Source organism: Amphiura filiformis, chromosome 5, assembly GCF_039555335.1.
Source record: "Amphiura filiformis chromosome 5, Afil_fr2py, whole genome shotgun sequence".
In the NCBI taxonomy this organism is placed as follows: domain Eukaryota; kingdom Metazoa; phylum Echinodermata; class Ophiuroidea; order Amphilepidida; family Amphiuridae; genus Amphiura; species Amphiura filiformis.
The window spans coordinates 33351915-33371589 of record NC_092632.1 but is presented as its reverse complement, the minus strand read 5'-3'; the positions used below and the strand labels follow the sequence as shown (position 1 = coordinate 33371589).

The window sequence follows — 19675 nt, the reverse complement described above, 5'->3', positions numbered from 1 at the left end:
CCTAATCTTTACAAATGTTGCAATAAGTACATGATTTATCATTAAAATGGTAATCAAAAATCGCAATGAATATGTTCACAATGTTTTATCCGAATGACAGGCACATGTATGAGAGTGAATGAATTATATGACATCAATTTTCTCCTGTGGATTAATGCTGCTTTCTTTTAGGTAGTGTATAGGTCACCCCGGTCATCCGGGTACTTATTTTACATGACGCTACAGTCGGCTACACTTACACTTTTCAACCCACAATAGATCGTGCAGCTGAGCGACTACTTGAAGACTTGTAGCAGAGCTCATTCAGTTGTTTACGTTCTGTTTTGACCTCGAATCGAGCAAATTTCTCGGCCGATTTCGGTAAAATAAAGGTTAAATACTTTGCGAAAATTGCATTTTATGTGAAGCTGAACACATGAACATGTAGAGGAGAGTCTTTATTTTTGTTGTTGGCTGGAGGCCCCATGTCGAGAAGTAAATAGAAATGGTAGTATTTTGGCCGATTTGAAAAGGGACAAACCACAGAAAACTACAAATTTGACTTCTGAATCGGATTTGTTGTCAACGGAGGTCAACGGCTTGTGACGTCACTCCGGGGTCACCTATAAACTGGTAGCAAAAAGTAATTTCTTAACCTATTTTAATGATACCGTTACAATTGGTATACAAGTCCTATATTTACCCATAGGATGCGGAATATATTTTTCATTAATTCTGGAGTAAATTTATTCACACTGGGAATTCTAATATGAAAGGCTGGAGAAATGATATTGCTCCAGTGTTTCAATCTTCGCAAACCTTGCTGATTAGAGGTGAATACAAATGTATGTCAATGATCTTGCATTGCCTAATGCATGACCTAAGAGAATGGGGCCGCTTCTACCAACATACCAAGCCTGATGAAAAGTGATTATTGTACATATAAGTTTCTGTTTTAGCTATTATCCAGAAAAGCAAATCTGCAAATGCACATTTGATGACAACACACAACATGAGCAATACTTGCACCGGTCCAACACTACCTACAAATCAACTTTCATGAAAATCAGTCATTGCTTTGTACGAGTAAAGAAAATGTTTGTTACTTACAAACATATCCATTATGAACGAACTATACAATGCAAATGAACTACTTGAAAGGACTTTTAAAAAGTTTCTTACTCCCTATAAATCTAGATTTACTGGTAGCAAGCTGTAACAGAATCCTCAACTGCATTCATGTGTAATATTGTATCAAATACAATGACATCAAGGGATTTATAACAGGGAAAGAGGAAAACAAATTTGAAGTGTGTTCTTTAAAAATTTATTCATGAACACAAGTTCCTACCCATACACTTTTGGTTGATTTTACCTGACAGTCAAAGTCAGGTTTGGTGCAGAGAATTCATAATTAAATGTAAATTCATAATTAGGTATAACTGTTTGGACCAGACATTTCATGCTTGTATGTCAAAAGCCACAGTATGTCAAAAGCCACAATATGCCTATAAAGCAACTTGATAAATATTGTGATATTGTGTCAAATCTTTGATGTTCTTTCCCTGGGAGAAATCATCCTAAGACTTAAAAAAAGATTTTTTCCTGTACATACATGTAGATGGCCTGGAAACCAAACAAAACAGTAAATGCATTTTGTTATTTTTATTTTTTCAGTTAGGATGTATGGCAAAATTTATATATATGCCTCAAATCTCAAATATTTAATATCAAATCAGAGCTGAGTTGGTTAGATATGAAATAACACACAAAATGAGCATGACCTAAAGGAAACAAACTTGTTTTTTTTTTGCCTTAGGCGGAAGAGAGTGATAGGAATTAAGTGAGGAATTAAGTGAGAAACTTGCCAACTCTGTGAATGCTATGCATATGTTACACATTCTTTTCCATTCAGACCAAATTCAGCAATAATGAAATTCAGTTATAGGCAAAAATAAAATAAGGAGCAGAAATCAATAAAAAAAACATGCAAAAACGGACCTATAAAAAGTTCACAACTTTGCAACCAAGTCTGCCAGGGATTTCAACATCAGTAAGCGTAGGTACTGAAGGATAACAGCGCAATTTTCAAAATGTCCAACTTTGGTTTGAGTGGATCAGGGTGTCACATTTGTGGATTATTGTTACCTATTTTTATTGGCTCTCTTAAAGCTCCTCTTCTGCATTCCTTGAGGTGCACTTTGTTTTGTTGATTTGCTACCAAACAGTGCTTCATTGTACCTATAATGGGTAAGCAATTTTATGGATATTATCAGAAATCAGATAAAATACTGTCAAGATACAGACAGAAAGCATATAGAGTATATGATTCCAGGCAATAACAAAAATATAAGAAAGAAAACTTACTAATTGCAATACAATATCTTTGACACAATCATGGGAAAATCATGCAAAGACCACCCACCAGCTTTCACAAGGTAATGTGAGATATTGTTCAAATCAGGCCTTTGATCACTCAATGACATCTTACTCATAAGTCATCAGGTCTGTTACAGTAGACAAGAGGGTGTGGCACACACCCAAAATTGACAAAAAGTGTCAACTTTTCAGGGGGATGATAAAATGTACCAAGAATATCCAAATCCTGTACCTCATGTAACAGCAGAGTTAGTTTTGTATTCAGTTTTTAACACAGTAAAGTAATCATAGACATTAAAAGAAGATTGGAGAGCTGCGAGATGTGGTTCCTTAGAAGAATGATGAAGATCCCGTGGACTGATAAAGTGTCTAATGACGATGTCCTAAGTAGAGCAAATGTGAACAGGAAGCTGTTACTTGAAATCAGAGTTAAGCAGCTCAAATTCCTTGGTCATATCCTCAGAAAGGATGGTTTCGAGAACCTAGTATTGACAGGAAGAATAGAAGGAACAAGGAGCAGAGGCAGGAAGAGAGTGATGTGGTTATCAAATCTGAAAGACTGGCTAAAAGAAAGGGAGCTGAACATAAAGCGACAGAGCTTCTGGAGATGGCTTATAACAGGGAATTGTGGCACGACATGATCACCAACGTCTTAGGATATGGCACCTAGAGAGAGAGAGAGAGAAAGTAATCATACTTACACTTTGGAACCAACACGGTCTTGTAACTCTTGCAACTCTTCAAAAGGAACCTCTGACAACTCTGTGGAGCAAAAATATATTCAAATGCATTCATTCTACAAAGTTGTTATGTGATCTAAGTTATGTTTGTGTATGTTGTACTTTAAGCCTAGTGCAGTCAGTAACTTTAACACATCAAGGCTGGAAGAAGTAGGTAAGTGTAGTGGTTCTGTTCACACTATGCACCACTGAGTTCATGGGTTCAAGTCCCTGCAGTTCCCAGATGATTTTACGTGCATTTGGTTTCCAGTCCATATGCTCACAGTCCGGGTGCCACATCGCTCGCATGCTGAGCGGACGTGCCTCTCGGGTGCTCTCAATATTTCATTGCATTTTCATTGCTTTTCATCATCAGAAATCTTGTATCTTGGTTCAATACTAGTTTCCAGTGGATGTTTTCTCCATCAGACCTTATGTGTCAAATTCTGCTGTGATATTTCCGTTTTTTTCTTGGCTTTTAAACCTGGATGTTTTTACGACGTCACATCACCATTTTGGAGCCTGAGGAATTCGGAAGCCTGTTGTGTGATTTACGTGTGCACTACTGTGGCAACGGAAAGTTATCAAGTGATACACACAGGGGAACCAGGTCAAGTCACGCAAGTAGAAAAACTGATCTGCTTACTGCCATCCATATACAATCCTCACATAATCTTATTATATATATGTTGAACTGTAAATTTACCAGTTTCTCAGTGATTATGCTCAAATAATCTCCACTTTACTTGACTTTTAAAATTTTGCCGCCTTACGCTCACATGGTCAAAATGGCGGCTTAAACATTCATTTTGTTGTGTATGCATACAGGTGTCACCAAACTATTCTATTTATACCATCACATCATGAGTTGTAATGCATTATAACCATTTATTTTCTGTACCCTACTTGGTATTATTTGATTTAATGAGTTAATACCAAGTGGTTCATGAACTCAGCCAACTTTAACTTCTCACCAAGGGGTGAAGGACCATTGTAGGAGTCATTTATAAAACTCCTTGGTTTAGTTACTTTAGTACGCATACTGGTGTGTTGAAATTTTTCATGTATCTTGTTACCCATCACTAGAATATTGCATCATGGAGCTCACTTTAAAGTGTGCTCTTTACTTAGTGATTTTATGTACTTTGTGAGACGGTGTGAAACGTCGTTTGTACCTGAAAATCAAAATGACACGAAACAAACCAAGCTTCCAAAAGATGAGATGGAAAGCTATCCCTATCTTGCCATTGCTCGACCCCTTGAAATTCCTTAGCGTCGATATTTAGTCAAGCACAAACCAAATTGCTTTCTCAGAAATGGCCTGCTCCAAAATCAGAGTGAAAGTGCCTCCCCAAACAGCTCATTTTTCTTGTGCTATTCTTAAGCGCCAAGTTGAGTTGAATCCCGGTCCCCAAAGTGTCACTCAATATCCATGTGGGGTATGTATTAAGGAAGTTAGAGATGAGCACAAAAGGGATTTTCTGTGACAAATGCTCTATTTGGTACCATACAGAATGCACAGGAATGTCAGAGTACATGTATAATACTTACTGTAAAAACTCAAACCTATCTTGGATCTGCCTTAACTGCGGCTTTCCAAATGTATCCACTGGTATCTTTGATAGCACACTGTTAAGTACCTCAAATTCTTTTGAGCTACTTGAAGACGACATATCAAATGTCGGCAACATCTCTCAAAATGAGATTCCGTTCAATCCAACCCAAACCTCAACTCCCGACAAAAATAAAGAGAACTCAAACAAGAGAGACCATAAAACAAAAAAGAAAACCAAACGCCTAAAAGCCATGATAATAAACTGTGATGGCCTACATTGGGAGAAAAGAAAAACGCCTTCCATGCCACAGTAAATGAACTCAAACCTGATATAATAATTGGATGCGAATCCAAATTGGACCCCACTATGCCAACCTACTCAATATTCCCAGAAACGTACAATATTATGCGTAAAGATAGGAACCAACATGGAGGAGGTGTATTTCTTGCAACCCATGAAAACCTCCTAGCAAATGATCAAATTGACTTTGACACATCATGTGAGATTGCCTGGTCTACATTACAAATTTCAGGTGCTGGCTCTCTCCACATTGGTAGTTTTTACCGCCCCCCAAATCCGGGTCTGAGCCATTTGATCTGCTCGAAGACAGTGTAAATAAAGTCCTAAATTCACACAAACAAAAGAAAAACTCAGACAACATAATACTCTGCGGCGATTTCAATCTCCCTGATATGGATTGGAAAAATGTTATAGTCAAACCTGAGAGTAAACAAAAGAGTCTTCACAATAAAGCCTTGGATATTTTTGGGGACATGGGACTCATTCAGCTTGTGACTGTCGTCACCAGACCAGTGTCCCAAAATACCTTGGACCTTATCTTCACCAATAACCCAAACATCATATCAAATATAAAAACTCATTCTGGGATCTGTGACCATGATATTGTCACTTGTGACATTGATCTGTCACCAAAGTCCAAGCGTAAACCACCTAGAAAAATCTATCACTACCAAAAGGCTGATACAGATTCTCTGAAGAAATCACTTGAGAAAGAAACAGCCGATTTCTTCAAAAACCACCCAGACAGAAATTCTGTTGAGACAAATTGGTGCAACTTCAAGGAAATAGTACACACACATATGGAGAAATTTATCCCACATAAAATGTCCAAAACAAAGCATTCCTACCCATGGATCAACCAATACATCATCAGACAGATGAGAAGAAGAGATAGTCTTTACCACAAGGCTAAAAGAGCTGATCAACCACGCAAATCAAAAATCTGGAGTGCGATAAAAAGCAGCGAAACCTTGTTACAAAGCTTCTTAGAGAAAGCCATGAGTCGATAAGCTCAATGTACTGGGCCCAAGCCTTGACACAAATCCAAAGCGTTTTTGGTCCTATGTTCGCTCTCTAAGAAAAGAATCTCTTGGTATACCACCTCTCACTACTGAAAACAAAACCCACACCACTGATAAGGATATTGCTGAAGCACTAAATGATCAATTCACATCTGTGTTTACAAAGGAAAATGTAGAACTCATACCTGATAAAGGAGTATCACCATACAATGCTATATCTGACCTTGTTGTTGATTTGGATGGAGTCATAAAGCAATTACAACAACTGAATGGAAATAAAGCAGGAGGACCTGACAATATCCCAGCTAAGTTTCTTCAAATTTACGCTTGTGAGTTGGCTCCAATGCTGCATTTCATCTTCCAGCAATCATATGATTCTAGCTCTCTGCCTTCTGACTGGAAAAAGGCTTTGGTCAGTGGTGTTTTTAAAAAAGGCTCAAAGTCATCTCCGGCAAATTATAGACCTATTAGTCTCACCTGCATTACATGTAAAATCATGGAACATATAATACTCTCTCATACAGCAAAACATCTAGCTAAAAATAAGATCATCATTGATGAGCAACATGGATTCCGTGAAAAATTATCTTGTGAGACCCAATTAATTCAAGCAACCCAGGATTGGTCCGAGGTTCTAAATCGTGGTGGTCAAACAGATGTACTACTCTTAGACTTTAGCAAGGCTTTTGATAAAGTCCCTCACCAGCGCTTGTCTACAAAACTCAGTCATTATGGCATACGGGTAAAACCCTTGGATGGATCCAAGACTTCCTGTCTGGGAGAGAACAGAGCGTAGTTGTCAACGGCACGCAATCCCGATGGAGTCCAGTCCTGTCCGAGTCCCCAGGGCTCGGTCCTAGGACCCACCTTGTTTTCAATATACATAAACGACATTGTGACTGATGTGAAATGTACCCTGCGTTTATTCGCTGACGATTCAATTTTATACACGGAGGTTAAAAACAGAGCCGACCAAATCAAACTTCAAGATGACCTTCACAGAGTTTTCAAGTGGGCGAAAAATGGCAAATGTCCTTCAACGCCAGCAAATGTCAAAAACTCACAATTACCCGCAAGACCAAACCTCACACTTTCACATACAAAGTCGACAACCATCATATTGAATCCACCGCAAACCACAAATACTTGGGAGTAAACATCAGTAGTAACTTGGACTGGAAACAACACATTCAAAACATCACCTCCAGTGCTCGGAGTACCCTAGCCGTCCTTAGAAGAAATATTTCATCCTGCCCGCCTGATGTCAAATCACGGGCCTACCAAGCCTTAGTTCGTCCAAAACTCGAATACTCTTCAGCTGCTTGGAACCCCCACCAACAAGATCAGGTGAACAGGATTGAAGCTATTCAGAGGCAAGCGGCGAGATTCGTCAGTAACAACTATGAAAGAACAGCCAGCGTCACTGATATGCTAAAAATCCTGGAGTGGGAATCCTCGCCACACGGAGGCTGCTCAACCAGTGCTCGATGTTCTACAAGATCCATTTTAGCCTGGTGAACATACCATTTCCATCTTGTGTCATACCAGCTACCCGTCAAGGAAGAGCAAACAATATCTTGAGCTACAATAACATCCAATCCCGTGTGAACACGCATAAGTATTCATTTTTTGTTCGGACCATACCCATCTGGAACCGTCTACCAACAACAGTGGTTCAAGCATCCTCTATAAAGCAGTTTCAGACGCTGGCCCTTCCAGTGCTGAGGGAGATGCAACCCACCCCCACCCACCAGAAGCTGTAGGCAGCCATGGTTTTTTACTTGCACCAATGTAATTTTTGAGCACCCGAGGCACTTCTGCACAGCACATTCTCCAAGGACAAGCGTCAGCTTACTTATGGAGTATTCATCTCAAGACTCAAGACTCAAGACTCAAGACTCAAGACTCAAGACTCACTTTTGCAGGGTGTTTACTGGATTCTCCAGTTTCCTCTTTCATCTGAAACTGGGCTTTCTTGCCTAAGTATATTGATCTGCCTTGTCTCCCATAATGAATATGATAAATAAATGTATTGGAAAATAGTACTAATGGTCTGAATAACCGATAAGCACCATTAAATTCAAGCTTGAAAGTATATCTGTAGCGATAATAATAATAATAATAATAAAATTGCATCCCTTAAAGCGCGCCACAGGTCGATATGCTGAGTGTGACAGACAACATGCCTGGGCTGATCCCCCCGGCTGATCCCCTGCTCTTTACGAAAAGGCCTGCAACTTTTATATGCCCAGATATTGTTTGTCTGGTACACTGGACCACCATGTTATGTGACTCTCCGAACCATGGCACACCATGCACCGGTGTTTGCATGTTAGGGCCACAATGAGTGGGACAGAGGAGAAATGAGAAAGTGATACATACCTTTTCTGATAGAATCCTGATGTTTTCAGTTTATCGCCATGGTGATAGGGGATGAAAGAAGAAGAAAAAAAAACCAGTGATTGTTACTTTGACAAAGTCACATTTCTGCAATGTCTATGAGACTGAAGGATAAAGCACCAATGCTTCATCCTCCAATACTGTAACTCCAAAATTGTGAGCAGTGTGGTCCAGCTGGTCAGGATTTTGATTATGGTGCAAATGGTCCTGGGTTCAATTCCCGGTAAAATAATATGAAATTTGAATTGTTGGATAGATGCAGTCATTGCAGTGAATGACAAAGTCTTTACACTCTACCTTGGCATCAAGAGAAAACAGTGTCTGACACTGAATGATTCACCCTGGATAACTAAGATGTATTTTTCCAGATTAGAGCCCATGTTAACCCTAACACCCAAAAACCTTACAAAATCTTACGATGAAAAATTCTGCCCATGCATGAATCCCAGGGTCTGCGATGACGCAACCACCCTAAGTGTTATATGCGCACAGAATTGCTGGCCGGGCAGCAATAACCCGTGTAGCTACCGGTCCGTGATCGTGTGGTTGGCATGCGAGGGGTCAAAGGTTCGAATCCCGGGGGTGCCAATTCAAAAAAATTTCTTCTCCTTGACTTTTTCGGATCTTTTTTGACTTCCGATCCCAAAAAGCAGGGTCCAGTGTTAGGGTTAATAAGAAGTACGCCTACAAAATAAAATGTCAAATTCTAAATCATCTGATATCAAGTAGTCAAAAACATCGTGATTTTCCCATAATGTTTTGAGCCTGGGATTTGTGGTTACCGACTGGCAGTGATAATACTATGATTTAGTATATTACACTGGTGAGCCTAATATACACAAGCGATGCATTACAATGTATTCTATCATTATAGCCAGAATTCAGAATATTAACTTCTATCGTGCATTATTAAATTGCTACATTTTTCATGCCTTTTTAGAAATGGATTCTTCTTGATATCGACTTGATACACTTGAATCCCTGAAATAATGCAACTTACCATTTTTTCTTTCGTCTCACTGTCCTCCTCAGAGTGTTGCTCTGATGAAGAGTCATCTTCAGCACTGGAACTGCTAGAATTAGATAAGTCGTCTTGCTTCATGGCCTAAAAATAACAAAAACCCATTATTAAAGCAATATTGTAACCCTGGGATTGTACATTTGTCAAGGCGGACACTCTCAAAATTTCAGTTATCAATGACCTGGATTGAGGATAGACATTCAACAGTAGTTCGTCATCAGTCTTACTTGAGAAGTCTATAGCTACACATTTGATGCATTTGAAGCTACATGGGGATACATTATAGTTTACAGACATTTTTGCAATGCAAGCTATAAAATATTCTGTTGGATGTTTAAATTTGGATTCATGACTTAATGTTGATGAGTCAACTGTATCTTTTAGAGCTGTCTTTACTTCTGAACTTCCACTGCTTTACACAGCATCATGCTTCATCAATTTCTACTAGATTTCAATAGCTTGGGACTTGACTCTAGCCTTGAATACAAACCTACCAGTGAGCAATTTGAAAGCTAGACTTCTCAAGTGCATAACAGCAACTAGACTGACAATCCTTTATTTATATATTGTGTTTGATTGACCTCGGATGACCCTAGATCATCCACCCAGCTGAAGGCCAAAGGTTTTGGCCGCAACGTTGGTGATTCCATCTAACCAAAGTGAGTTTTTCTGGCTGACAAGATTCAATTTTACACAATTTATATATTGTGAACATTATTCAATTTTGAACATGCTAACTTTGTATACTCATAGAGTCTACAATATTCATAGATATGGCCCTTTAAAATGTTAACATATCAGCTGAGGGTACTATTTGATGGATTCAGGTATTTGTTTTGTGATTGACTTAATCATTTGCGCGCCAGAATCATTCAAATATATGACATACCTCGTGACAATTGACATGCCAAAATAAGCCGTTTTCGGCAAATAAATTGATTTGAAAAATCATTACTCTTGATAGGAAGGTGCTACAGTGATGGTTGACCTACCAGTCTATGCAGTATTGAATGGGCTTTCATTTGATACCTAACTTTGTTCATTTTTACTAAGGGAAAGACTTGAAAAATGTTTCCCAGACCCCTTAAAATTTGGATGTGTGTAAAAATTCCAGCCATTTATAAAAATCGGGATTACAAGAAAACTACAAGAGCTATAGGCTTGAAAAACTAATCAGTTATGCACAGTATAAGTTCCTACTTGGGTATAACATTAATATCTTTACATTCCTTCTCAATTTTCTTTTCTAATTTTTTATCAATTTGTGACATCTGTAAATTACGTAAAATTTGGCATTTCAAAAATCACAAAAAAAAAAATATGAGGGCGACATGTTTAAAAACTAATCAGTTATTCCCATGATACAGTACTACAGGGATATAGTACCAAACTTGTGCCAAAATGCATATTTTTGGAGTTCTAATTTTTTTATCAAATTGACTCGCCACCCCATTTTTGAGCAAAATCGGGAACAATTAGTACCTGTAATAATGCGCAATCATGTGACCTATATTCAATGTGTGTGCACCAATCAGATATCAGACTTGCACTACAACATGATGTGAGCCTTGCAGAGCCTTTATAAGTGTACCAATAGGGTCAGTCCATGTCAAAACAGACTGAGTGTACACCCACCCTCTTGGATTATGCTCTCCTTTGGCTCAGGGGTACCTTTCATAGACCCCTAGGTGAGGTCACAAGAAAAAAATTCAAATTCAATTTCGTTTCCGAATGGCGGGCCATCAAAGTTTGGCGACCTTGACCAAAATTGGGAATTTAAGGTGTCCAAATGACAAAGCGCTCTCTTTGAGAGGCATTTTCTTCTTAATTAAATCAGTTGTGACCCTCTTTTTGAATGTGGTAACTCACTGGCTGTGTCTGAAATGCCTAATGCCAAAAAAAGATTGATTTCGAATTTCGTTGGGATTTCAGAGGGGTCAAAATCAGCACTTCATACTGTTCAATCAAATTATCTTTGATTTTGAAGGACCCATGATAATGCCACAGTGCACTTATAGGTCCTAATTATGTTCAGAATGGATTAACCATGTGCCAATGTCTATGAGCAATTAAAAAAAGAGAAATTTCTAGACCCCTACAGAATTTTAGGCCCCCTAAAGTGGTTCAGCCACAAATGGCGCTTAAAATCGGCAAAATTTGACACCTAATAACTTTAGGTGTACACCAGATATGAATTTCTAGTCTTTTGCATCTGAAAGAATGTAGTCTTATGTTACTACTAACATAAGATTTGTTTTGTATTTTTGTGTTTTGATACTTTCAAAAGGTCGTTGACCTATGAACATTTTTCGTCATAGCGCCCTCCTGAAAGGTCTGACACATAACAAACTATACATTTTTGGAATCCTCATGACCATACGAGTAATTTGATATATTACTTGACATAATTGGGAGCATTCTGAAAATTTGACCTCCATAACCTGTACTTTGCATGTGCATCGTTGCCAGGAAGTGCATTTTTGACCCCCTTAAAAATCCATACAGAGGATTAGAGAGTAGTTTTTTCTTATTACTTGACTCAAGAGCAACTTGAAATATCAGGATAAATAATACAAATGGCTATAAAGTGATCAAAAATATAAAAAAATATCATACTAAAATTGGCATTTTGTACCGTATCCTGTATGCATGGTATGTTAGGCAAAAATGACTATTTTTGAAAGCGTCAACTTAATACTAAACCACAAAAAATACAAAACAAATCTTATGTTCCTAGTAACATTAAACTACATTCTTTCAGATGCAAAAGACTAGAAATTCATATCTGGTGTACACCTAAAGTTATTAGGGGTCAAAATTTGCCGACTTTAGGTGCCATTTGTGGCTGAACCACTTTAGGGGTGGCCTAAAATTCTGTAGGGGTCTAGAAATTTCTCTTTTTTTTGAATTGCTCATAGACATTGGCATATGGTTAATCCATTCTGAACATAATTAGGATCTATAAGTGCACTGTGACATTATCATGGGTCCTTCAAAATCAAGATAATTTGATTGAACAGTACGAAGTGCTGATTTTGACCCCATTACTCGTTGACTGCCGATAAAACGCCCAATAAAGACTTAGTCACCGGACCGCGCCGGCCAGTTAAAGTACGTGCCCTATCACACCACTCCACACCATACATAAATTCTCCCATTCACATTTCCCAAATATGAAATTAAAAAAAGTCAAATTTTAATTTACTTCTTTTAAAGTTTGGCAGAGGCGGGGTTCGAACTCACGGCGCAACGCTTAGTACTCTATGAGCCTAGCGCCTTAGACCACTCGGCCACTTGTCTTGTTGTTATTCATTTGAAACTTATTTAAAAATATAATCGCTACCACGTGACAAGCAAAGACAGAAAAATTATATTTTGGAATTTTATCATTAATGTGTATTATAATAGAGCTACCATTATTTATGTTGTTGAATTCTCAAGCGCATCATTTCGAATTGGGTTTTTATTCCTAAAGCCCGATACTGACTCCACCTGTACATTTTAATTTCATCGCTGGATGCTGAGATGTTTGAAAAGCATCGCAGCATCGCATACCGCTGCGAAGTGGAGTCAGGATCGGGCTTAATTCGAACCACCAGCATCCATGGTTCGATGTAGAGAGTCTTTCCTTCAGAGGAAATATTGCAATTACACACCTTATTGCCTTTTAACAATAACCAATGACACTAGCACGTAATTCCAGTCAAGCACCAATCTTTAATCCTATTGTTGAAGAGGATAATAAGCTTATACTTATGTATAGCATTCGTAAAAAGCTTAAGTCTTTGTTTGCTTTGGTTAAGTCCTGTTCAAGTGGTGGATTAACCAACAATTAACAATGAGAGTACATTCCTGAACCTCGTTCAGTTGGCGATGATTTGAAGTGACCGCCAATTATGACCATTTGATATTTAATAGGGGCCTACCAGCAATGTGGAAAAAAAAGAAATAATGTAGTGCCAAAATAATGTACCCTTTTACGGAAGGAGCAAAGTTTAACAAGCTATAACTCTGCTCCTGCAGAACGAAAGTCAGCGGCGAATGTCAGGGTATTATTTCCCAGTCTTGAAAAAAATTGCAGGCAGAGGTGGGAATCGATCTCGGTACCTCCCGGTTAAAAAGCACTGTGCAAAACCACTAAGCCAACTAAATATCTGTCGTGAGATGCTTGACATTAATCTTTGATATTGCTAATGGAACAAATCGCGAATTAAATCAGTAATAAAAGAAGTAGATTCTTATTTAGCGCCAAATTGGATAAAAGGGGAAATATTTGTCCCTGCTCTAAAGAAAATATAGGTTAGAAAATTATCAAATAAATTTAAATTAAAAATTGAGACTTTATATTTATTTATTTCACAAAGGCGGCATTTTCACAGACAAACACTGTATACGCTAAAAACTCGACCCTCATTACTAGATGATGGCATAGCTCAGTGTTAGAGCATCAGACTGGTAATGTCAATATCGTTGGTTCGAATCCGCCTGCCAGCAATGGTTATTATGATTTTAATGCTACGCTACAATTTGTTCAATTTTTTTTCATTTAATTTATTTATTCATTCATTCATTCATTCATTCATTCATTCATTCATTCATTCATTCATTCATTTATTTATTTAAATAATTTGATATATTTGAAAGGGGTATTTGAGCAATTTGAAATTTTTACCCCGTATAATCCTATGGGGTCATTTTGAACCCACCCCCTCCCAAATTGCCAAAACCTATGAGTTTAAATCATACATAATGATCAGTATGTCAATCATGAGTGAACACCGGTTGGTCACTGCATTTATTTGGGAATGGGTAGGCACTGCAGCTTGATTCACCATCCACAACATGATAATGTGCGCACATGCTACATTATATACACTTGTAGGCCTATGTTGTTGTTGGTGTATAAGTAATGGGCCTTGCAATTGAAATGCCTCAAGCTTGTAATCCGATATGCAGATTATCTATTTGTTTTCATGAATTGGAAGACATTCTTTGATGTATTACTGAGCTCAATGATCTGAAATTACTGGAGTGTGAGGTCAGCATAGTATTTTATTAACAGAAAGTATAGAGGCCCTGCATGAAATTATCGATTGGCTCCAAACAAAGGATTTGAGCCGGTGTCCTTCACCGTAGTTATGGCGGAGTGCAGTCCATTCAATCAAATGTTGTCATCAACCTATTTGATTGCAATCATGCTTTTGTTGAATGCATTTGAGTAGTCCGCCATATTTACGGGATGATATGTCACATGCAAGGCCTCTATTCTCCAAATTCATTTCCTAATGTATGTGAGAATGATACAATAATGACATGATGAACATAGTCATTGATGCATCAGTTTTAAAATAGACTAGGCGGTTACCATATTTGGCGGTTCTCGGCTGGGCGCGATTACCAGGCTGATGGTGACATGTCCATATGACAGTTTTTTTACTAATTTGACCTCAGATGACCCCTGGCGACCCCAAAATGACCTTCCAAAAATTTGGCTCTAAATGTTGACTGTACCCACCAAGTTTCATGCCCATACGACAGTTTTTAGTAATTTGACCTCAGATGACCCCTGGGTGACCTTGGATGACCCCAAAATAATCTAAACTTATAACTCTAAATGTTGACTGTACCCACCAAGTTTCATGCCCATATATGAGTTTATACTAATTTCACCTCAGATGACCCGTGGTGACCTTGGATGACCCCAAAATGACCTTCAAAAAATGTTGTTTTAAATGTTGACTGTATCTACCAAGTTTCATGCCCATACGACACTTTTTAGTAATTTGACCTCAGATGACCCCTGGGAGCGGACCCCGGTGGCAGATGACTTTAAAACGAACATAAACATCTTCTTGACAGGACAGAACTACACCCACCCACCGAGTTTGAGCCCGCCCCGAGGACCTAGTTTCATGCCCATATGGCAGTTTTTAGTCATTTGACCTCAAATGACCCCTTGGAGGGGGCCCCGGGGTCGGATGACTTAACGAACATAAACATCTTCTTGCCAGGACAGAACTACACCCACCCACCGAGTTTGAGTCCCGTGGACCTAGTTTCATGCCCATATGGCAGTTTTTAGTCATTTGACCTCAAATGACCCCTTGGAGGGGCCCCGGGTCGGATGACTTAACGAACATAAACTTCTTCTTGCCAGGACAGAACTACACCCACCCACCGAGTTTGAGCCCGTGCACGACCCTCGACGGCCTCACATTAGCAGTCACAGACAAAACCTAAATCTACAGAATATATCCATTACTCGTCTCGAAAGAGCTCAAAATAAATAACTTAGAAAATGTTCTTGATGTCCTTTAACATGTTTCCATAGTTAACCATCGTTAGCCATGGATATCTATGCTGTAGAACTGACCGGTGACTAAGTCCGATTTATTGGGACGTTTATCGACCATCAACGAGTAATGCCCTCTGAAATCCCAACGAAATTCCGAAATCTATCTTTTTTGGCATTAGGTATTTCAGACACAGCCAGTGAGTGACCACATTCAAAAAGCGGATCACAACTGATTCAATTAAGAAGAAAGTGCCCCTCAAAGAGAGCACTTTGTCATTTGGACCCCTTAAATTCACAATTTTGGTTGAGGTCGCCAAACTTTGATTGCCCGCCATTCGCAAACGAAATGGAATTTGAATTTTTTTTTGTGACCTCACCTAGGGATCCATGAAAGGTAAGCCAAAGGAGAGCAAAATCCAAGAGGGTGGGTGTACACTCAATCTGTTTCGACATGGACTGACCCAATAGAGTTCAAATATGTTGTGATGATGTTGTCACTTATGGATCTCATATTTTTATTTCCGTCAAAAGCATATGCCTCTACAGTGGGGCTGCTAAGAATACGCAATTGCGTTATTTTTGGCTCCAATTGCGTTTTTGACTTTTTTTTTTTTTGCGATTTTTAATTTTTTTTTTTTCGGATTTTGATAGTCCTTGGACCTAACATCAAGTGCTACCATCATTTAAAAAAAAAAATTAAAAAAAAAAATTGGAAAAAAGATACAAAAAAATTACAAGTTTGTATCCAAATCTATAACAAATTACCGAGTTGCAAAACTTTTCGGGATAAAAACTCGAACGGTGGTGATGCAACTGCAAATTTCACTTTTGCAAACCTAATCATTCACCGAGTTACGCTGCATATTCACCTCATTTTTTTCAATCTTAGTGATTAAAGTCTTATTAGTACCTGTAATATTGCGCAATCATGTGACCTATATTCAATGTGTGTGCACCAATCTGATGTCAGCCTTGCAGAGCCTTTATAAGTGTGCCAATAGAGTTCAAATATGTTGTGATGATGTTGTCACTTATGGATCTCATATTTTTATTTCCGTCAAAAGCATATGCCTCTACTGTAATGCTCATATCAGGAAAACAATGATAGATTGTGCATTTCTGACTTCAGAAATGAATTCTGCACAAAATTTCAGTCTAGAAAACATATTTAAAACAATATTTTTTGAAACTTTATATTTTGCCATTTTTGGCAGTCAAACCTGCTTCAAATCTGAAACCGTGTCATATCTAGATTTGTATCAATTTTAATGGCCATTTAATCTAATGATATTAGTTTTATGAGTGTAGATTAGTGGCTAGACATGGGATTGATGGCATCATATCCCACAATGCAAATTGATCTAAGTGCCCTTCTGAGTGTAGGTGGTGATTGCATTGGGCAAAATATCATTAAAACTCCCACTGCATGATGGGTAGGTGTATTATATATTACAATTTCCCCAACATATTTGCCTGGCCTAATTGATTGTATTTAATAGCTCTCATTTTATTTACTCACAGAATATTAGTCAAAGACATAACAGAGCGTGTACTCAATTGAAAAATCAGGAACAATTATATACAGTGTTTCTAAATCAATGGTATAGTTTTACAGTTTCTCTCTACTAAAAGAAACTTTAACCATTAAAACCAATTAACAAACATAACGTCAAAAGTAAAACATAATCCGATATAATTTTTCTATTGAACAAACTTTAACAAAAACGTCACACAATGATACCAACTCTATTACATTTATTCCTGTTTATAAATAATAGCGACTACAAACACAATTATTGAGAAATAATTTTTTACAATAAAGGAAGGACGGACTGACGGACGGAAGGACGGATCTTCAGACGGAAGCGTTCTTATAATCTTTACTCTATTTCATAGCGTACGATAATTATGTTCAAATGATTATCCCAACAAACACAAAATGTTTTTGACATCATTTGGTAAAGGTTGCCAGAAAATGTTTAAATGTCGGGTTGTATAAAGGGTATATAAAGGGAAGTCTTATAAAACTTATTCATAAGTTAAATAAAACTTTTTCATAAGATTCAAAAACATTTTTGATAACTTACTGCAAATATTCTCAAACATATCATTATTTAAGTGGTGACAAAATATTTGGCAAAAAATGTTTGCAGAAAATATTTGTCAATTACATTTTGAAAACATTTAAAAAATATTTTTGTAGTGTGTTTCCATTCAAAAATGTTTTCATGACCTTTATTTAACCCAACATTTAATGTTATTAAAACGTTTTTACCAAAACCAAAACCTAAAAATATAGACCTAACCTGTTTAAATCGTTTTGAAAACATTTTGTGTTTGCCGGGATGGCATTTCAGACCTTCACATTAAAATGTAGATTACTTGGTAGCTTTATATTATAAATGGTCAATGATTTAAGGGGTACTACACCCCAATTTTGCATTTTTCTCAAAAATTATAGCGCATTGGGGACAAGTAAGATATGTATATTATAGGGCAAGGACTACAACTACTGCACTGGAAATTTTATTTCAGCACAGACAACAGTTGTGGAGTTACAGTCAAAAATGAGGAAAACCAATATTTGATCAATAAATCAATAACTACTTGCTTTGAGTTGCTGAATTTTCAGTACAGTAGTTGTAGTCCTTGCCCCTATAATATAGGCCTACATATCTTACTTGTCACCAATGTGCTATAATTTTTGAGAAAAATGCAAAAATAGGCACAAAATTGGACAGGGGTGTAGTACCCCCTTAACATAAAAGTTATTAATTATTATTACCATTATTTATAACATTGTGATGATTTTTCATTATTATTATCAATTTTCAATTAATTTCAAATTGTAATATTTTATATTTATTTAACTTTTATTCCATGCAGATTTATGAGCACACGTTAAACTTGGTCAAATTCGCCAAGTGGTCCTCTGGGGATAATTGCCTATCGATTGGATTGGATATAAACGTATTGGTGATGTCATAAGCTTAACTTTGGTGGACAATTAAATAACCATTGATTGACAAGGTTACCCCTGCGTGCCTTAGCCGCTTGTATATTTCATTTTCACGTGCTCCAATATTGTTGTTGTGCCTCCAGGGCTATAGCTAAAATAATAATTTCTTGATCATGAGAGTATGAATGTACTGCGTGCACTGCGTAATGTCGAAAGTTTAGTGGAATGACTACCCAAAGCGCGTAAGTGGTAGGCGTTGTACGCCGACGCAATTGTCACTGTGTGCCTATTGAGCTCTCATGATCGAGAAACTATTATTTTAGCTATATAGTCACCAGTGGCGTACATGTAGCCCGAGGTACTCACACCTCTGTCACTACGATTTCCACTGTCCTTCTCTGTACGAAGGTCTGAGACTCCTGAGCATATCTGGTCCAGGGTACACATAAAATACCACTTTTTGTCATAAGTACCACTTCCTACCATCATGACCATTACTCACGTGAAGATGAGACTTAAACAAAACATATATTTGGTGCATGTTCGTAAATTTTGAGCACATTTGAGGATGTAAAAGACCAGCCTTGTGACTGTTATCGTCGCCGTGTTTTGAATTCTTCCTATAAATAGATGCCGTCAGTGTGACGTGACGTGAGTTCATGGGTGCCCCGTTTTTACGTACGTAGGGCATTCATGGCCCTAGTGAGGAAGGAACAGGGCCATGATGTTTCGGGGTAGCGACATGAAACCTCCCTATCATCATCATGCCTATTTGACAACTCATCAGTCTTGTATTAAACTCTTGAATTTTATTAAAAATAAAGGTATTCTTCATTATTATTGTTTTCATGTAAAAACCGGAATTAAAAAATATTGAGCGCGTCCTCCTCAGCAAATGTTACAACATTACTGTGTTGCAATACGGCTTTAATTTAATAAAGAAACACACTATACATAACTTTAAGCTTACTTACGGAGCTTGCTTGACACCACGCCAATTACATGAATTACCAATATGTAGCGGATGTAAATATTGCGCAATCAC

The 19675-nt window shown here is 37.7% G+C and overlaps 1 protein-coding gene across 2 annotated transcripts in view; it reads right to left on the bottom strand.

The window, feature by feature from the left end:
- Positions 1 to 19675, bottom strand: part of LOC140153007 (ribosomal RNA processing protein 36 homolog) — a 39864-nt gene extending 20189 nt beyond the window's left edge. Inside the window, exons 1-5 of one of the 2 annotated variants that reach the window (XM_072175580.1) lie at positions 19605 to 19675; positions 9356 to 9460; positions 8338 to 8353; positions 3060 to 3120; positions 2128 to 2220 (exon numbers count right to left, since the gene is read on the bottom strand). In XM_072175580.1, coding sequence (XP_072031681.1) covers positions 2128 to 2220; positions 3060 to 3120; positions 8338 to 8353; positions 9356 to 9457 — 272 coding nt within the window. In that variant the 5' untranslated portion in view covers positions 9458 to 9460; positions 19605 to 19675. Of the gene's footprint in view, positions 1 to 2127; positions 2221 to 3059; positions 3121 to 8337; positions 8354 to 9355; positions 9461 to 19600 lie in introns of both variants that reach the window. The other variant, XM_072175581.1, reaches the window with a different exon arrangement.